The sequence below is a fragment of the Podarcis erhardii genome, assembly GCF_964252035.2.
Source record: "Podarcis erhardii genome assembly, chromosome: 7".
Taxonomy (NCBI): Eukaryota; Metazoa; Chordata; class Lepidosauria; order Squamata; family Lacertidae; genus Podarcis; species Podarcis erhardii.
The window spans coordinates 8882237-8895799 of record NC_138511.1 but is presented as its reverse complement, the minus strand read 5'-3'; the positions used below and the strand labels follow the sequence as shown (position 1 = coordinate 8895799).

Below are 13563 nucleotides of genomic sequence, written 5' to 3'. Positions count from 1 at the left end.
CGCGGGGATTCAAACCGCCGACCTTCTGATCGGCAAGTCCTAGGCTCTGTGGTTTAACCCACAGCGCCACCCACGTCCCGAGACAGCCTGTAATGAGGGGCAAAGAGGACAGGGGCACAGGGGGATTGAGGCACAGTTTAAGCTGCCTGTGACAGGAGGGGGAAGTGGGTGCCCACCATTGTGCGGGTGGGGTGAGGTGGGAGACGACTGCTCTTTCCTGAATGACTCTAGAGGTAGTTTGCTTGCTGCAGGGGGGTCCTCTCTCCATGAGACCTCGCTCTGGGTTCTCCTCCTGTCGAATGGGCCCATCTCTTCCTCTCTTCTCCAGCGTTTTGGAAAGATGCAAATCCAGCTGAGCTTTCATTCATTCGCCTTTTTTTTCCATGTCACTTTCTCACACCCACACGAAAAGATGCTCAGAGTGGCTTGCAGCAAAGAAAACAATGCATTTCAAAACCAAACTGTGCAAAAATAATTTCCTAATAGCACAGCAAAACACATGTAAGCTGTTTAATCCAGTTTAATCTTCAGTGTCGGCTTTAACTTGCTTATTTAGAATACACCCCACTTTTGAAGAGTTGGCAGCACTGCTCTGTACCAAGTCCCCACTCGCTCAGCACAGTGCCTGTCTGTCTGTACGTTTCCGAGCACAATTCAAAGTGTTGGTGTTGACCTTTAAAGCCCTAAACGGCCTCGGACCAGTATACCTGAAGGAGCATCTCCACCCCCATCGTTCTGCCCAGACACTGAGGTCCAGCACCGAGGGCCTTCTGGCAGTTCCCTTACTGCGAGAAGCCAAGTTACAGGGAACCAGGCAGAGGGCCTTCTCGGTAGTGGCGCCCACCCTGTGAAACACCCTCCCACCAGATGTCAACTACCTGACATTTAGAAGACATCTGAAGGCAGCCCTGTTCAGGGAAGTTTTTACTGTGTGACATTTTAATGTATTTGTAATCTTTGTTGGAAGCCACCCAGGGTGGCTGGGGAAACCCAGCCAGATGGGCGGGGTACAAATTATTATTATTATTATTATTATTATTATTATTATTATTATTATTAGCCCCCCACGCCATGCAGGACAGAGTTAAACTATGGAACTTGCTCCTACAGGAGGCAGCAATGGTTGTCCAACTTGATGATGGCCTCCCACGTAGATCGCTTTAAAAGACAAGTTCACAGAGGAGAGGGCTATTGATGGCTCCTAGCCACGATGGCTCTGCTCTGTCTCCACGGTTGAAGGCAGCAATGCTTCTGAATCCTAGTTGCTGGAAACCACAAGAGGGGAGAGGTCTTTTGTGCTCAAATCCTACTTGCTGGTCTCCCAAAAGAGGCATCTGGGGCAGTCACATAAGAGGCTGGACTAGATGGGCCATGATCCAGCAGACTCTTCTTATATTCATAGAATCATAGAATCATAGAATCATAGAGTTGGAAGAGACCACAAGGGCCATCGAGTCCAACCCCCTGCCAAGCAGGAAACACCATCAGAGCACTCCTGACATATGGTTGTCAAACCTCTGCTTAAAGACCTCCAAAGAAGGAGACTCCACCACACTCCTTGGCAGCAAATTCCACTGTCGAACAGCTCTTACTGTCAGGAAGTTCTTCCTAATGTTTAGGTGGAATCTTTTTTCTTGTAGTTTGGAACCATTGCTCCGTGTCCGCTTCTCTGGAGCAGCAGAAAACAACCTTTCTCCCTCCTCTATGTGACATCCTTTTATATATTTGAACATGGCTATCATATCACCCCTTAACCTCCTCTTCTCCAGGCTAAACATGCCCAGCTCCCTTAGCCGTTCCTCATAAGGCATCGTTTCCAGGCCTTTGACCATTTTGGTTGCCCTCCTCTGGACACGTTCCAGTTTGTCAGTGTCCTTCTTGAACTGTGGTGCCCAGAACTGGACACAGTACTCCAGGTGAGGTCTGACCAGAGCAGAATACAGTGGCACTATTACTTCCCTTGATCTAGATGCTATACTCCTATTGATGCAGCCCAGAATTGCATTGGCTTTTTTTAGCTGCCGCGTCACACTGTTGGCTCATGTCAAGTTTGTGGTCAACCAAGACTCCTAGATCCTTTTCACATGTACTGCTCTCAAGCCAGGTGTCACCCATCTTGTATTTGTGCCTCTCATTTTTTTTTGCCCAAGTGCAATACTTTACATTTCTCCCTGTTAAAATTCATCTTGTTTGTTTTGGCCCAGTTCTCTAATCTGTCAAGGTCGTTTTGAAGTGTGATCCTGTCCTCTGGGGTGTTAGCCACCCCTCCCAGTTTGGTGTCATCTGCAAATTTGATCAGGATGCCCTTGAGTCCATCATCCAAGTCGTTGATAAAGATGTTGAATAAGACCGGGCCCAAGACAGAACCCTGTGGCACCCCACTGGTCACTCTTCTTATGAGTCACTAGTCACTATTCTTATGAGCTCCCTCCTTCCCGCCAATCAGACTACAGCTATGACCAAATCATGGCGGTCAGCGCTTCTCTTCTGTGCATGCTTCTTGACCGAGACAGCAACTGTCCTCCAGAATGGCTGCTATTAAGTACAGTGGTACCTCGGGTTACAGGCACTTCAGGTTAGACTCCGCTAACCCAGAAATAGTACCTCAGGTTAAGAACTTTGCTTCAGGATGAGAACAGAAATCGTGATAAGTTAAGAAATCGTGTTAAGTTCAAGTTAAGTACGCACCTCCGGAACGAATTAAGTACTTAATCCGAGGTACCACTGTAGTGGGTTGACAAAGCAGACGGCACAGAGATTTCTCCAAGCGGTTCTTTATAGTAAGCTGGAACTGAACTGAACTGAACAGCTCAGCCGGCCTGCTTTTATAGGCAGCAGGCTGTCAACATTATAACAACAACACCCCAGGGTTTCCCGCTTAACTGATGTGGACCTGAGTGAAAACTATACAGTCATAACTCGGGTTGAAGTAGCTTCAGGATGAGTATTTTTGGGTTGTGCTCCGCAGCGACCCGGAAGTAACGGAGCACGTTACTTCCAGGTTTCGCTGCTTGCGCATGCGCAGACGCTCAAAATGACGTCACGCGCATGCGCGGAAGCGGCAAAATGGACGCAGGTTGCGTTCGCTTCAGGATGCGAACGGGGCTCCGGAACAGATCCCGTTCACATCCAGAGGTACCACTGTATACACAATACCCCTGGGTAAGCACTTCAATACATAACACCTGCCATGCTGTGGGGGTGCTTCATGTGAGGTTAGGGAGCCTGGTGGTTGACTTTACCTCTTTCTCTCCCACCCCACTAGGGCCTGATAGCATCCACCTGAGTGTGCAGCAGAAGACAAAAAGCCTTGCTCTTGAAAGCAGCAACGGGATCCAGAACCAAGCCTTTAGTGGCTGCAATGAGGCTCCAAAGGACAGACCCAAGCAGGAGGGATCTGAAGAAGTGGGTGGCAGCTGCCCAGAAGGAGCGGGCATCTAGGCAGACACAGGACAGAGGCTCTGGGCAAGCAAGGATGCTGGCCAGTGCGGGGAGCAACCACAGCAGCCCCCGCAAGCGAGTGCCGTGTGTGTGCGTGATTGTGCGCACACCCCAAATAATAATTATTCTCCAGCCCGCATCCCTTTGAGCAAGAGCGCAACAGAACAGTGTTATCTGTAAGAACCTGGTTCCTAACTGCAAGAATCTGCCGAATGTGGGCGCTTTGCAAACCAGAGTTCTGGCCTTGTCCCAGCCAACCAAGAAGAGCTGGAGGACCCCACAAACTGGTCGCCTGTGGTCCCCCACTTTCTGCAGCCACCAGCCTGGTGGAGGATGTGATTCCAGGTGTTTCTTCCTCCACAAGATGCTCCTCTGAAGAGGAAGGAGAACCAGGACATAAGACTGGGACAGATGTGTGATGGGGCCGCCTTGCCAATGCTTCTGCGCTTCTGGTGGTTGGGGCCTGTCTGAGAACCCCATGGACGTTCCCCTGAGTTCCGTGTGCGAAAGATGGGGTGGAAATGGAATAAAGATCAAAAGCAGCACAAACACATTTATTTGTGTTCCTCGGCAATTCTCTGGTGGTTTGTCCCTTGGTCAAAGCTGCCCTTCCCTCTAACTATGGGCTTCAGAGGTTGCACAGGGTTGCAGAGCTGTGGCTCTAGGCGGGAGGGGGAATAATAATGGCCCATCCCCAACACCCGTTTTTGACCCCCTCCTATTGAAGCCACTCTACCAAATAAAGGTAAAGGTAAAGGGACCCCTGACCATTAGGTCCAGTCGTGGCCGACTCTGGGGTTGCGGCGCTCATCTCGCTTTATTGGCCGAGGGAGCCGGCGTACAGCTTCCGGGTCATGTGGCCAGCATGACTAAGCTGCTTCTGGCGAACCAGAGCATCGCACGGAAACGCCGTTTACCTTCCCGCCAGAGCAGTACCTATTTATCTACTTGCACTTTGACGTGCTTTCGAACTGCTAGGTTGGCAGGAGCAGGGACCGAGCAATGAGAGCTCACCCCGTCGCGGGGATTCGAACCGCCGACCTTCTGATCGGCAATCCTAGGCTCTGTGGTTTAACCCACAGCGCCACCCACATCCCATAACCTACCAAATAGCTTTCACTTTAGTTGGCCTGCCTGGGGCAACAGTGAGCAAAGAGTGAGCCTGTGTCACAAGCTTCTGTGGACTGGTTGGTTTAGTCAGAAGCATCTGGTGCCATCAGAACTTGGCATAACCCCATATAAAACAGGGCAGGTATGGAGGAGGGAGGTAAATGGCTAACTGCTCCAAGGGCAGCAAACAGGGCCTTCGCTAAGACGTCACCATGCCTTCTTTCCTCCAGAACACAGGAGGAGACATAGAGACCCCTCTTCCCCTGTTTTACTCTCTCCTCCACAAAATAAAATAAAGTATTATTTTGCTTTAGTGATTTCCCCTCCTTTCCATATGGTGGATCCAGGGTGTGTGCGAAAGCAATCCTACAGACACCAGCCATGGGCTAATCAGGCCCGCAGAACAACACCTGCTTGCCCAACATCGGGTGTCATGGGTGATGCTGGGGTCGTTTTCATTTTCAATATGGCTGGGCTGGAAGGCAAGGCTGATCACTGGCTGATTGCCAGAGCTTGCAAAGCAACCATTTGATGCCAATGTGCCTGGATGTAAAAAACGGGGCACTAGACATCAAGCCCATGAGGAAGGGACAGACAGAGAGGCCCGGGCCAGGTAGATAATGTGCTCCCCCCTTTTTACCCTGGGGATAACTGAAGTCTTATAAATAAGTATATAAATAATTTTCACAAAAGTTATGCTGACAAGTAGTTTTATTTCAAGGCTTGAACTATATCTGCATATAAAGACAAAATGGAAAATATAGATATACAATATAAAAATACATAGGGAAAAGGATTATTTTAAGTATTTACATTTAAAAATGCTTTCCTAGCAATTGTGAATATGCTGACCGAGGCCCCCTTTGGAAACGGAGGCCCGGGCCAAGTGGCCCATATGCCGCCCCCCCCCCCCCGTCTGGGCCTGGGGACAGAAAATATGCTACCACAAGGCCGGCCCTCAGCAGCTGACCCATCTTACATCTGAGGGTGGGGGGCATAAAGATGAATGTGAAACTCATAACACTAAACCCCACGGACATCCAATGAAACTGAATGCTGGAAGAAGCAAAACAGATAAGAGAAAGTCCTTCATGCAGTGCAGTTAAACTATGGAACTCACTGCCACAGGAGGGAGTGATGGCCACCAACCTGGATGATTTCCAAAGAGGACTGGACAAATTCAGGGAGGAGAGGGCCATCAATGGGTACTAGCTGCCACAGCTAAGCTCTACTTTGACAGTCGGAGGCAGAAATAATGCTTCTGAATCTCAGTTGCAGAGTGCTCTTGTGCTCAGGCTCAACTTATGAGATTCTCCACAGTGAGAACCAGAGGCTGGACTTTGGCCTGATCCAGAAGGCTCTTCTTATGTTCTTTACCCATACAAGAATTCCAATTGAGAAAATTACACGACCTTTTCCCTCTTGTTTTAACAACTGATAGCTCAGTCTGTAGAACACGGTGTAGCCTTATGAGGCTTTTCCCTCGGGTGGGAAAAATATTGCGCCCGGGAAAGGGAAGTGGGAGTCAACAGACACTCAAGGAATAGTTTCGGAGAAAAGGCTTTTATTTCTACCATCCATGAACTGCTAGAAGGAGCAAGTGTGATAAGTCACAAAAAGCATGCACGAAATTCACAGTCATGTGCACAAGCATGCATATATACCCATTCCAGCTCTCTCCTCCTCCTTCCAGAGTCCTGCCCCATGAGTTCCTCTGAGCATGAACAGAAAGCTCTCTTGGGACTCTTGGTGCCCTTCCCAGGAAAGGGGGGGGGGATTTCAGAGTGTTCAGATATGTTTCAATCTCTTGTTCTGGCATGGTTCCCGGACAGAAAGCAAGTTGCAATGTGGTTCTTTAGCAAGGACAGAAGGCATGAGAAAGGCCTGAGAAACAATGGACTGTTCTCTACCTTTGTTACAGCAGAGCGGAATGTTTCTGATGCTTAGCTGCTGAGAAAATGATTTTGAAAAGCTTTGAGAAGCTTTGAGCCTGCTTTGGTGGGGGGGGGGTGACTTCGGGCCAAGGTGGGGTCACCTGTCTTCACCTTCCTTCAGCAGGACTCTTAATCTCAAGGTCACGGGTTCAAGCCCCAAGTTGGGCAAAACATTCCCGCATTGCTGGGGGTTGGACTAGATGACCCTCACGGTCCCTTCCAAGTATATAATTCTGTGGTTCCAAGTTACAGTATATATTCTGCTGTTCGATTGGATTTCTTTTTTAAATTACAAAAAAAAACAACAAGAAGAGCCCATTTTCTCTCTGGATATAGCCCATCCTTGCCAGACAGATCTCTGGACAAAATATTTTTTTCTGCAACTTGCGGGTGAAATCGCATCAGCTCCGATCACCCTTGGAATAGTCACTGAGAGACTGGATTCCCGTTTTAAATCTAGATGAAGTCACTGGAATTCAGGGCTGGCAAGGTCCAGGAGGTGTCGCACTGCGACCGGAAGTTGGGAGGCAGCACGTGCTCGGCTTCTCTCTTTGGACGCGACCCAGAACGTGCTGGCGCTCGGGTTTCCGCCCCCCCCCCGCCAGTCTCTGAGTACATCCGGGCACCTTCGCCCTCACCTCTTCTCGCGATATTTGGCTGGTTCTTCCTACGGCGCGTCCCAAGATGGCGGCCCCCTGGTGGAGGGCGGCGGTGGCTGCTCGGCGGGGCCTTGAGGCGAGTCGGGGGGCGGTTAGGAAGTCGTTTTTGGGGGGGCGGGGTGGGCTGGAAGGGGCTTCACGCGCTACCGCGGAAGGTTCAGATGCCCCCACTCGGCCAGGAAGCGTGTGACCTTGGGGGGGGGGCCCGTCGCTGCCTCTCAGCCTACCTCGCAGGGTTGTTGTTGTTGTGGGGATTAATTGAGGGAAGGGGGGAGAGCCATACGCGCCCCCCTGAGCTCCTTGGAGGGGAAAAGGTGGAAAAGGCAGTTGGACTAAACCTTGTGCCTCCAGCTGTTTTTGGACTACAGTTCCCATCATCCCTTGCCACTGGTCTTGCTAGTCAGGGATGATGGGAGTTGTAGTTCAAAAACAGCTGGAGGCACAAGGTTGGGAAACACTGGACTAGACGACCCTGAGGATCCTATGATTCTAGATCTAGGGAGGCATCATTCAAGTCTTCTTTTTGGCATGGCAGTCTGCAGCATGCTCCCACAAAGTTGTAGCTGTTACAGATAGGTAGCCGTGTTGGTCTGCCATGGTCAAAACAAAATAAAAAAATTCCTTCCAGTATCTGAAGAAGTGTGCATGCACACGAAAGCTCATACCTAGAACTAACAAAGTTGTAGCTGTTATTTCCCTCTTTAAATTGTTTTTTACCCAAGTGTTTGGGTTTGTAGATTTCTTCATTCATGTATGCATCCTTTTAATAAACGCGACAAATTACGTTTAAGGGGCCTTCGCTTAAAAGACTCCAACGAAGCCTGCCATTTCTGGAACAGGCGCGGTGAACCTTCAGCTGCTTTCACCATCAGGAAGTTCATCCAGAAGTTTAGTATCTTTACTTTCAGTTCCGGCCCAACTTCATGCGCGTCAGGGGCAGCTAGGGTGGTGGCCTGCAGATGTTGGGCCACAACAGCCATCAGACCCAGCTAGGGATAAGGGGAAGCGCGGTCCAACAACCGCCACCTTGAAGGTGACCTTTTGTTGTTGTTTAGTCCTTTAGTCGTGTCCGACTCTTCGTGACCCCCTGGACCAGAGCACGCCAGGCACTCCTGTCTTCCACTGCCTCCCGCAGTTTGGTCAAACTCATGCTGGTAGCTTCGAGAACACTGTCCAACCATCTCATCCTCTGTCGTCCCCTTCTCCTTGTGCCTCCATCTTTCCCAACATCAGGGTCTTTTCCTTCTCATGAGGTGGCCAAAGTCTTGGAGCCTCAGCTTCAGGATCTGTCCTTCCAGTGAGCACTCAGAGCTGATTTCCTTAAGAATAGATAGGTTTGATCTTCTTGCAGTCCATGGGACTCTCAAGAGTCTCCTCCAGCACCATAATTCAAAAGCATCCATTCTTCAGCGATCAGCCATCTTGATGGTCCAGCTCTCACTTCCATACATCACTACTGGGAAAACCATAGCTTTAACTATACGGACCTTTGTCGGCAAGGTGATGTCTCTGCTTTTTAAGATGCTGTCTAGACATAAAGGTGACCTTTATGTCTCCTAATTGTCTCTGTATGTTGCACATGCCCAATGCCTTCAACTTTTCCTCATAGCACCTTCACCATCTTTGTTTCTCCTCTCCTGGGCATGTCCCACTTTGTCAACATCATCCTTAAACTGTGTGTGGCCCAGAATTGGGCACTCCAGGTGAGATCTGCCCAAAGGAGAGCAGAGCTTTGGAACCGTTGCTTCTCACAGTCTAAACGCTGTATGATTCCTGGTGGTACAACTTAGAATTGCATTAGCCTTTTTAGCTACTCCACTGTGCACTCCTGATTCCTGTTTAGTTTGTGTTCTATTAAGACCCCTAGTTCCTTTTCACATGTGCTCCTGCTAAGCCAGGTGTCACCCATCCTGTTCTTCTCCTGTCAGTATAAATCTTGCATCCTTCTCCTGTCTTCAAAGGTATTCACTACCCCTCACAGTCTGGTGTCTTCTGCAGATTTAATGAGCATCCTCCATCTAAGTCATAGAGGAATATGTTCAACTATGCCAGGCCCAGAATGGAACCCTGTGCCATCCAACTTGCCTGTTCTCTCCAGGAGCCACACTTTGGTACAGTCTATCACCTAAAAATAGCTTGTATTGTCTAGCCCACATGCAAGCAGCTTCCAGTGAAAATGTGCTCGTCTGGCTGTGATAGCTCAGTCGGTAGAGCATGAGACTTTTAATCTCAGGGTCCTTGAACAGAAGCCCTACGTTGGATAAAAGATTCCTGCATTTCAGACAGTTGGACTAGACGACCCTGAGGGTCCTATGATTCTAGATCTAGGAAGGCATCATTCAAGTCTTCTTTTTGGCATGACAGTCTGCAGCATGCTCCCACAAAGTTGTAGCTGTTATTTCCCTCTTTAAATTGTTTTTTACCCAAGTGTTTACTGTAGGTTTGTAGATTTCTTCATTCATGTATGCATCCTTTTAATGATCTGTTCTTTTAAAATAATCCAAGCCCTTCAGTTCCTCCATTCCATTAATGAATCTCATTCCATCAGGTTTCAGTAATGGCTATTGAGCAGCATTGCTTTCCTGTCTTAAGATTTTGAGTCCATCCTCTTTATTTCCCGTACAATTCAAACCTTTCCACCATCTCTGTAGCCAGTCCCTTAATTCTAGTTTTCTTCTCTCTCTTTTTTTGAGGACATAACCTTCTTGGAGGCTGAGTGCTGCCAAAATTGTTAGTTCTTGATAACTAAAGGGACCTCTTTGTTCAGAGGCAACAACATCTCTGAGTAGTGGGTGCTAGAGACCTAGAAAGTGTGGTGTGTGCTTGTGTCCCCTGTACTACAAGGGAGCTGTTGAGCTAACCTAAAAATATGCACAGAGGTTCTTGGTTTGGTTCTCCATTGTGTCAGATGAGTACCTGATTGTCATTCTGTTCTCAGGCCTTTGTAGGGAGTCCTGGCAATACTTCCTGGCACCTCTCTGCAAGGCGGGATTTCCAGACCACTGTTGCCTGCTGTAAGGTAAGAGTCTGAGAGATTCAAAAGATACTTGGGTGGCTGCTGTCCTGGGAGAGCTGTGGAGCACTCTGCCTTTTTGCAGGAAAGACTGGGTTTTTTTCCTTCTTGGGCCAGGGTTTCAAATGGGGTTCTCTGACTTTGCTTGCTGCAGAAAGCTAACCACATACCATGCTAAAAGGTGTTGGGAGCACCTTTCATTTTATCTGCAGAGGGATTTTTCTGTATGAATTAGGTCCCCTCACATTTAGGCCAGGGACGCGAGTGGCACTGTGTGTTAAACCACAGAGCCTAGGACTTGTCGATCAGAAGGTCAGCGGTTCGAATCCCCACGACGGGGTGAGCTCTCGTTGCTTGGTCCCTGCTCCTGCCAACCTAGCAGTTCGAAAGCACGTCAGAGTGCAAGTAGATAAATAGGTACCGCTCTGGCGGGAAGGTCAATGGCGTTTCGTTTCGCTGCTTTCGTTCGCCAGAAGCAGCTTAGTCATGCTGGCCGCATGACCCGGAAGCTGTATCCCGGCTCCCTCAGCCAATAAAGCGAGATGAGTGCCGCAACCCCAGCATCAGCCACGACTGGACCTAATGGTCAGGGGTCCCTTTACCTTTCCTTTTAGGCCTGTGAGGGGCCCTGAGCATGCCACAGCTGAGTTGGGTTCAAGGGAGCCTCTACCCCCCACCACTGTCAGGACCTTTCAATAGAAAGGCTAGGTCAGGAAGGGGATCATAATCAGCACCACAGCATTCAAGCGGGGGGTTGGGGGTTGGGTCTTCTTTCCCCAAGAGTCTTCTTTCTCTTGTATAAATGTTCCTTGTACAGCAATCTGCATTAGAAAAAAACCACTCCCTTTGGTGCCAAATCCAGAGTCAAAGGTCCTTGTGGATGTATTGTAAATCACCCAGAGGGCTGTGAGGCTCTGCCCACCTCTGGCTTCCTGTGTATTGTGGCACTGCAGGCAAGGGCAAGATGCCTTCCATTATTATAAAGATGGCACAGGATTCTCCTGTGCGCACACATGCTGCTTGTGTGAGAGAGGTAAACACCTCCTGCAACACCTCTCTTGCAGAACCGAGCAGCTCGTGTTCGTGTTGGGAAAGGAGACAAGCCCGTAACCTATGAGGAAGCCCACCCACCCCACTTCATTGCACACCGCAAGGGCTGGCTCTCCCAGCACACAAGTGAGTTGGAGGGCAGTGGGGGGGGGGAGGGAATGGGCTGTTCTGACACTTGAATCAAAACCTTTTTAATTTGGAAAAGGTGGAGATGTGCAAGTGGTCAGCGGTCACTCCTTCCTGGAAGGTTTTGGGTTTGGGGCTGTTGTCATCAAACAGGGCCTAGGACACTATTGTTGGGGAAAGGAGGTGTGGGGGGGTCATCACTCCTGACATCTTCCACACTGCTTGTGTCTTGAAAATAGAAACTCATTCGGTGTTCTTGTCTGCAATGGGTGGTTTTCTTGGTAGGTATAGATACTCCCTTGGGACTTGTTATGAGCTGCATTCAAAGTTCTTCCAAACCTGGCCTCCTTGGAAGGGTATTCAGTCACTTTGATTTGATTTAATATTTGTAATTCTGCTTTTACAACAAATGCTGATCTCAAAGCAGCTCACAACAACCACAAGAAGAAGAAGAAGAGTTTGGATTTGATATCCCGCCTTTCACTCCCTTTAAGGAGTCTCAAAGCGGCTAACCTCCTTTCCCTTCCTCCCCCACAACAAACACTCTGTGAGGTGAGTGGGGCTGAGAGACTTCAGAGAAGTGTGACTGGCCCAAGGTCACCCAGCAGCTGCATGTGGAGGAGCGGGGAATCGAACCCGGTTCACCAGATTACGAGACTACCGCTCTTAACCACTACACCACACTGGCTCTCACTACACCACACTGGCTTAAATCAATTAAGAGCCTTAAATCACAAACATACATTGCAATCATGATCATATCGAACACAGCAGCATATAAATAAAGCAAAAAGACAACCACCAATTCATCAAAACAATTAATGCAATTCAATAAAGGCATAATAATTCCCCCTGGAATCTGTTATATTAGCAGGCTCCTCTACACAGCGGAAGGATGAGCAGTACGTGGCACATACTTTACGTTACTTTATTTACACTTCAAAGCTGAGAGAATACAAACATGCATCTTGCCTCTGCGAGAGCAGAGAAGCAACTCCTCTCCTCGGAAACACTGGGAGAACTGTGAAAAACAGGAAACCAGTGTACGTCACATCCAGTCTCCCATTCCCGTGGGAAACCCAACAGTACTCTGACTGTGGAATGCAAAACATTGTCCCGTGACAAGCACTTCGCTGCACAGTGAAGAAAGCAGAAACCAACAGAATTGACCTAGGTTGTGAGCCATGTCCTCATTGGCTCGGCCATTTTGCCACCCAGTGAAAGTTGTGAACCAAAGGACTTGTTGAAACCACCAGCGCTAGCTATGACCCTCCTGAATGCAGAGCACAGTGAGGATGGTGTCCCTGATACAGAAAGTCAGTGTGGTATAGTGGTTAGAGTGTCTGATTAGGACCTGGGAGACCAGGGTTTGAATTCCCACTCAGCCATGAAGCCCACTGGGTGATGTTGGGCTAGTCACTCACACTCGGCCTAACCTACCTCACAGTAAGGATGAAATGGGGAGGATGAGAACTATGTATACCACCTTGAGTTCCTTGGAGGAAAAAGTGGGATCGAAATACAATAATTAATGAATTAATGACCTGCCCCCCCCTTCCCCTTGTCTTGTTGCCTGCCCTGTAGGTAACCTGAGTGGCGAAGGAGGGGCAGCTGAACGCTCTGTGGAGGATGTCTTCATCCGCAAGTTAATCTACGGCACCTTCCATGGCTGCCTGGCCAGCGATATTGTGTTGAAGCGCCGTGCCAACACGCTGATCATCTGCGCCATTTTCCTGCAGAAGCTGCGGCCTTCCAAGTTCTACTTCCTGATTGGCTACACAGAGACGTTGCTCTCCTTCCTGTACAAGTGCCCCGTCAAGATGGAAGTGCAGACGGTTCGTGAGAAGGTGGTCTACAAGTATATTTAGTTCTGGCCGTCCTTGCTGGGGAGAGCTTGTCTTTGAGCCAAGACCCAGCTGGGCCTTCTGCTTCTTGAGCCAGGAGAAGGAGCCTTCCAGCCAGGGACTTCAGAGGGAGTTAGGGGCACCTGGGAACTTCTGCTTGGCAGCTACCTTGTAAGGAAGACACTCAGTTTGCTTGTAAAGGCTCAGAGAATGACTGAGCCTTGGACTCTTGCTGTGAAAGGAGTTGGGGTTTGGGTTTTTTTTGTTGAAATCCAAACAAAGCATGTTTGTGCCCCTTATTCGTGGCTCTTTCCAGATCTGTTTTCCTGGACTCTCGATTTATATGCCAGGAGCATCCCAGAAGCTGCTGACATCCATTGGGCTTA

The 13563-nt window shown here is 49.1% G+C and overlaps 2 protein-coding genes across 2 annotated transcripts in view; both read left to right on the top strand.

Moving 5' to 3' along the window:
• Nucleotides 1-4009, top strand: part of NPC1L1 (NPC1 like intracellular cholesterol transporter 1) — a 41751-nt gene extending 37742 nt beyond the window's left edge. The window contains exon 19 of the mRNA XM_081868402.1: nucleotides 3266-4009. Within this exon, the coding sequence (XP_081724528.1) occupies nucleotides 3266-3441 (176 nt within the window). The 3' untranslated portion in view covers nucleotides 3442-4009. The remainder of the gene's footprint in view (nucleotides 1-3265) is intronic.
• Nucleotides 4010-7101: 3092 nt separating this feature from the next.
• MRPS24 (mitochondrial ribosomal protein S24) lies at nucleotides 7102-13476 on the top strand. The gene is made up of 4 exons (XM_081868571.1): nucleotides 7102-7220; nucleotides 10083-10163; nucleotides 11222-11333; nucleotides 12918-13476. Exons 1-4 carry the CDS (start codon nucleotides 7170-7172, stop codon nucleotides 13199-13201), a joined length of 528 nt encoding a protein of 175 aa, XP_081724697.1. The 5' UTR covers nucleotides 7102-7169; the 3' UTR covers nucleotides 13202-13476.
• The last annotated feature ends 87 nt before the right edge of the window (nucleotides 13477-13563 follow it).

What these genes read in the sequence shown, in the direction of transcription:
- MRPS24 (XM_081868571.1), top strand. Translation starts at nt 7,170, where the DNA reads ATGGCGGCCCCCTGGTGGAGGGCGGCGGTGGCTGCTCGGCGGGGCCTT. An exon ending in CTGCTCGGCGGGGCCTTGAG is followed by an intron (nt 7,221 to 10,082) that starts GCGAGTCGGGGG and finishes TTCTGTTCTCAG; the next exon opens with GCCTTTGTAGGGAGTCCTGG. An exon ending in CTGGCTCTCCCAGCACACAA is followed by an intron (nt 11,334 to 12,917) that starts GTGAGTTGGAGG and finishes CCTGCCCTGTAG; the next exon opens with GTAACCTGAGTGGCGAAGGA.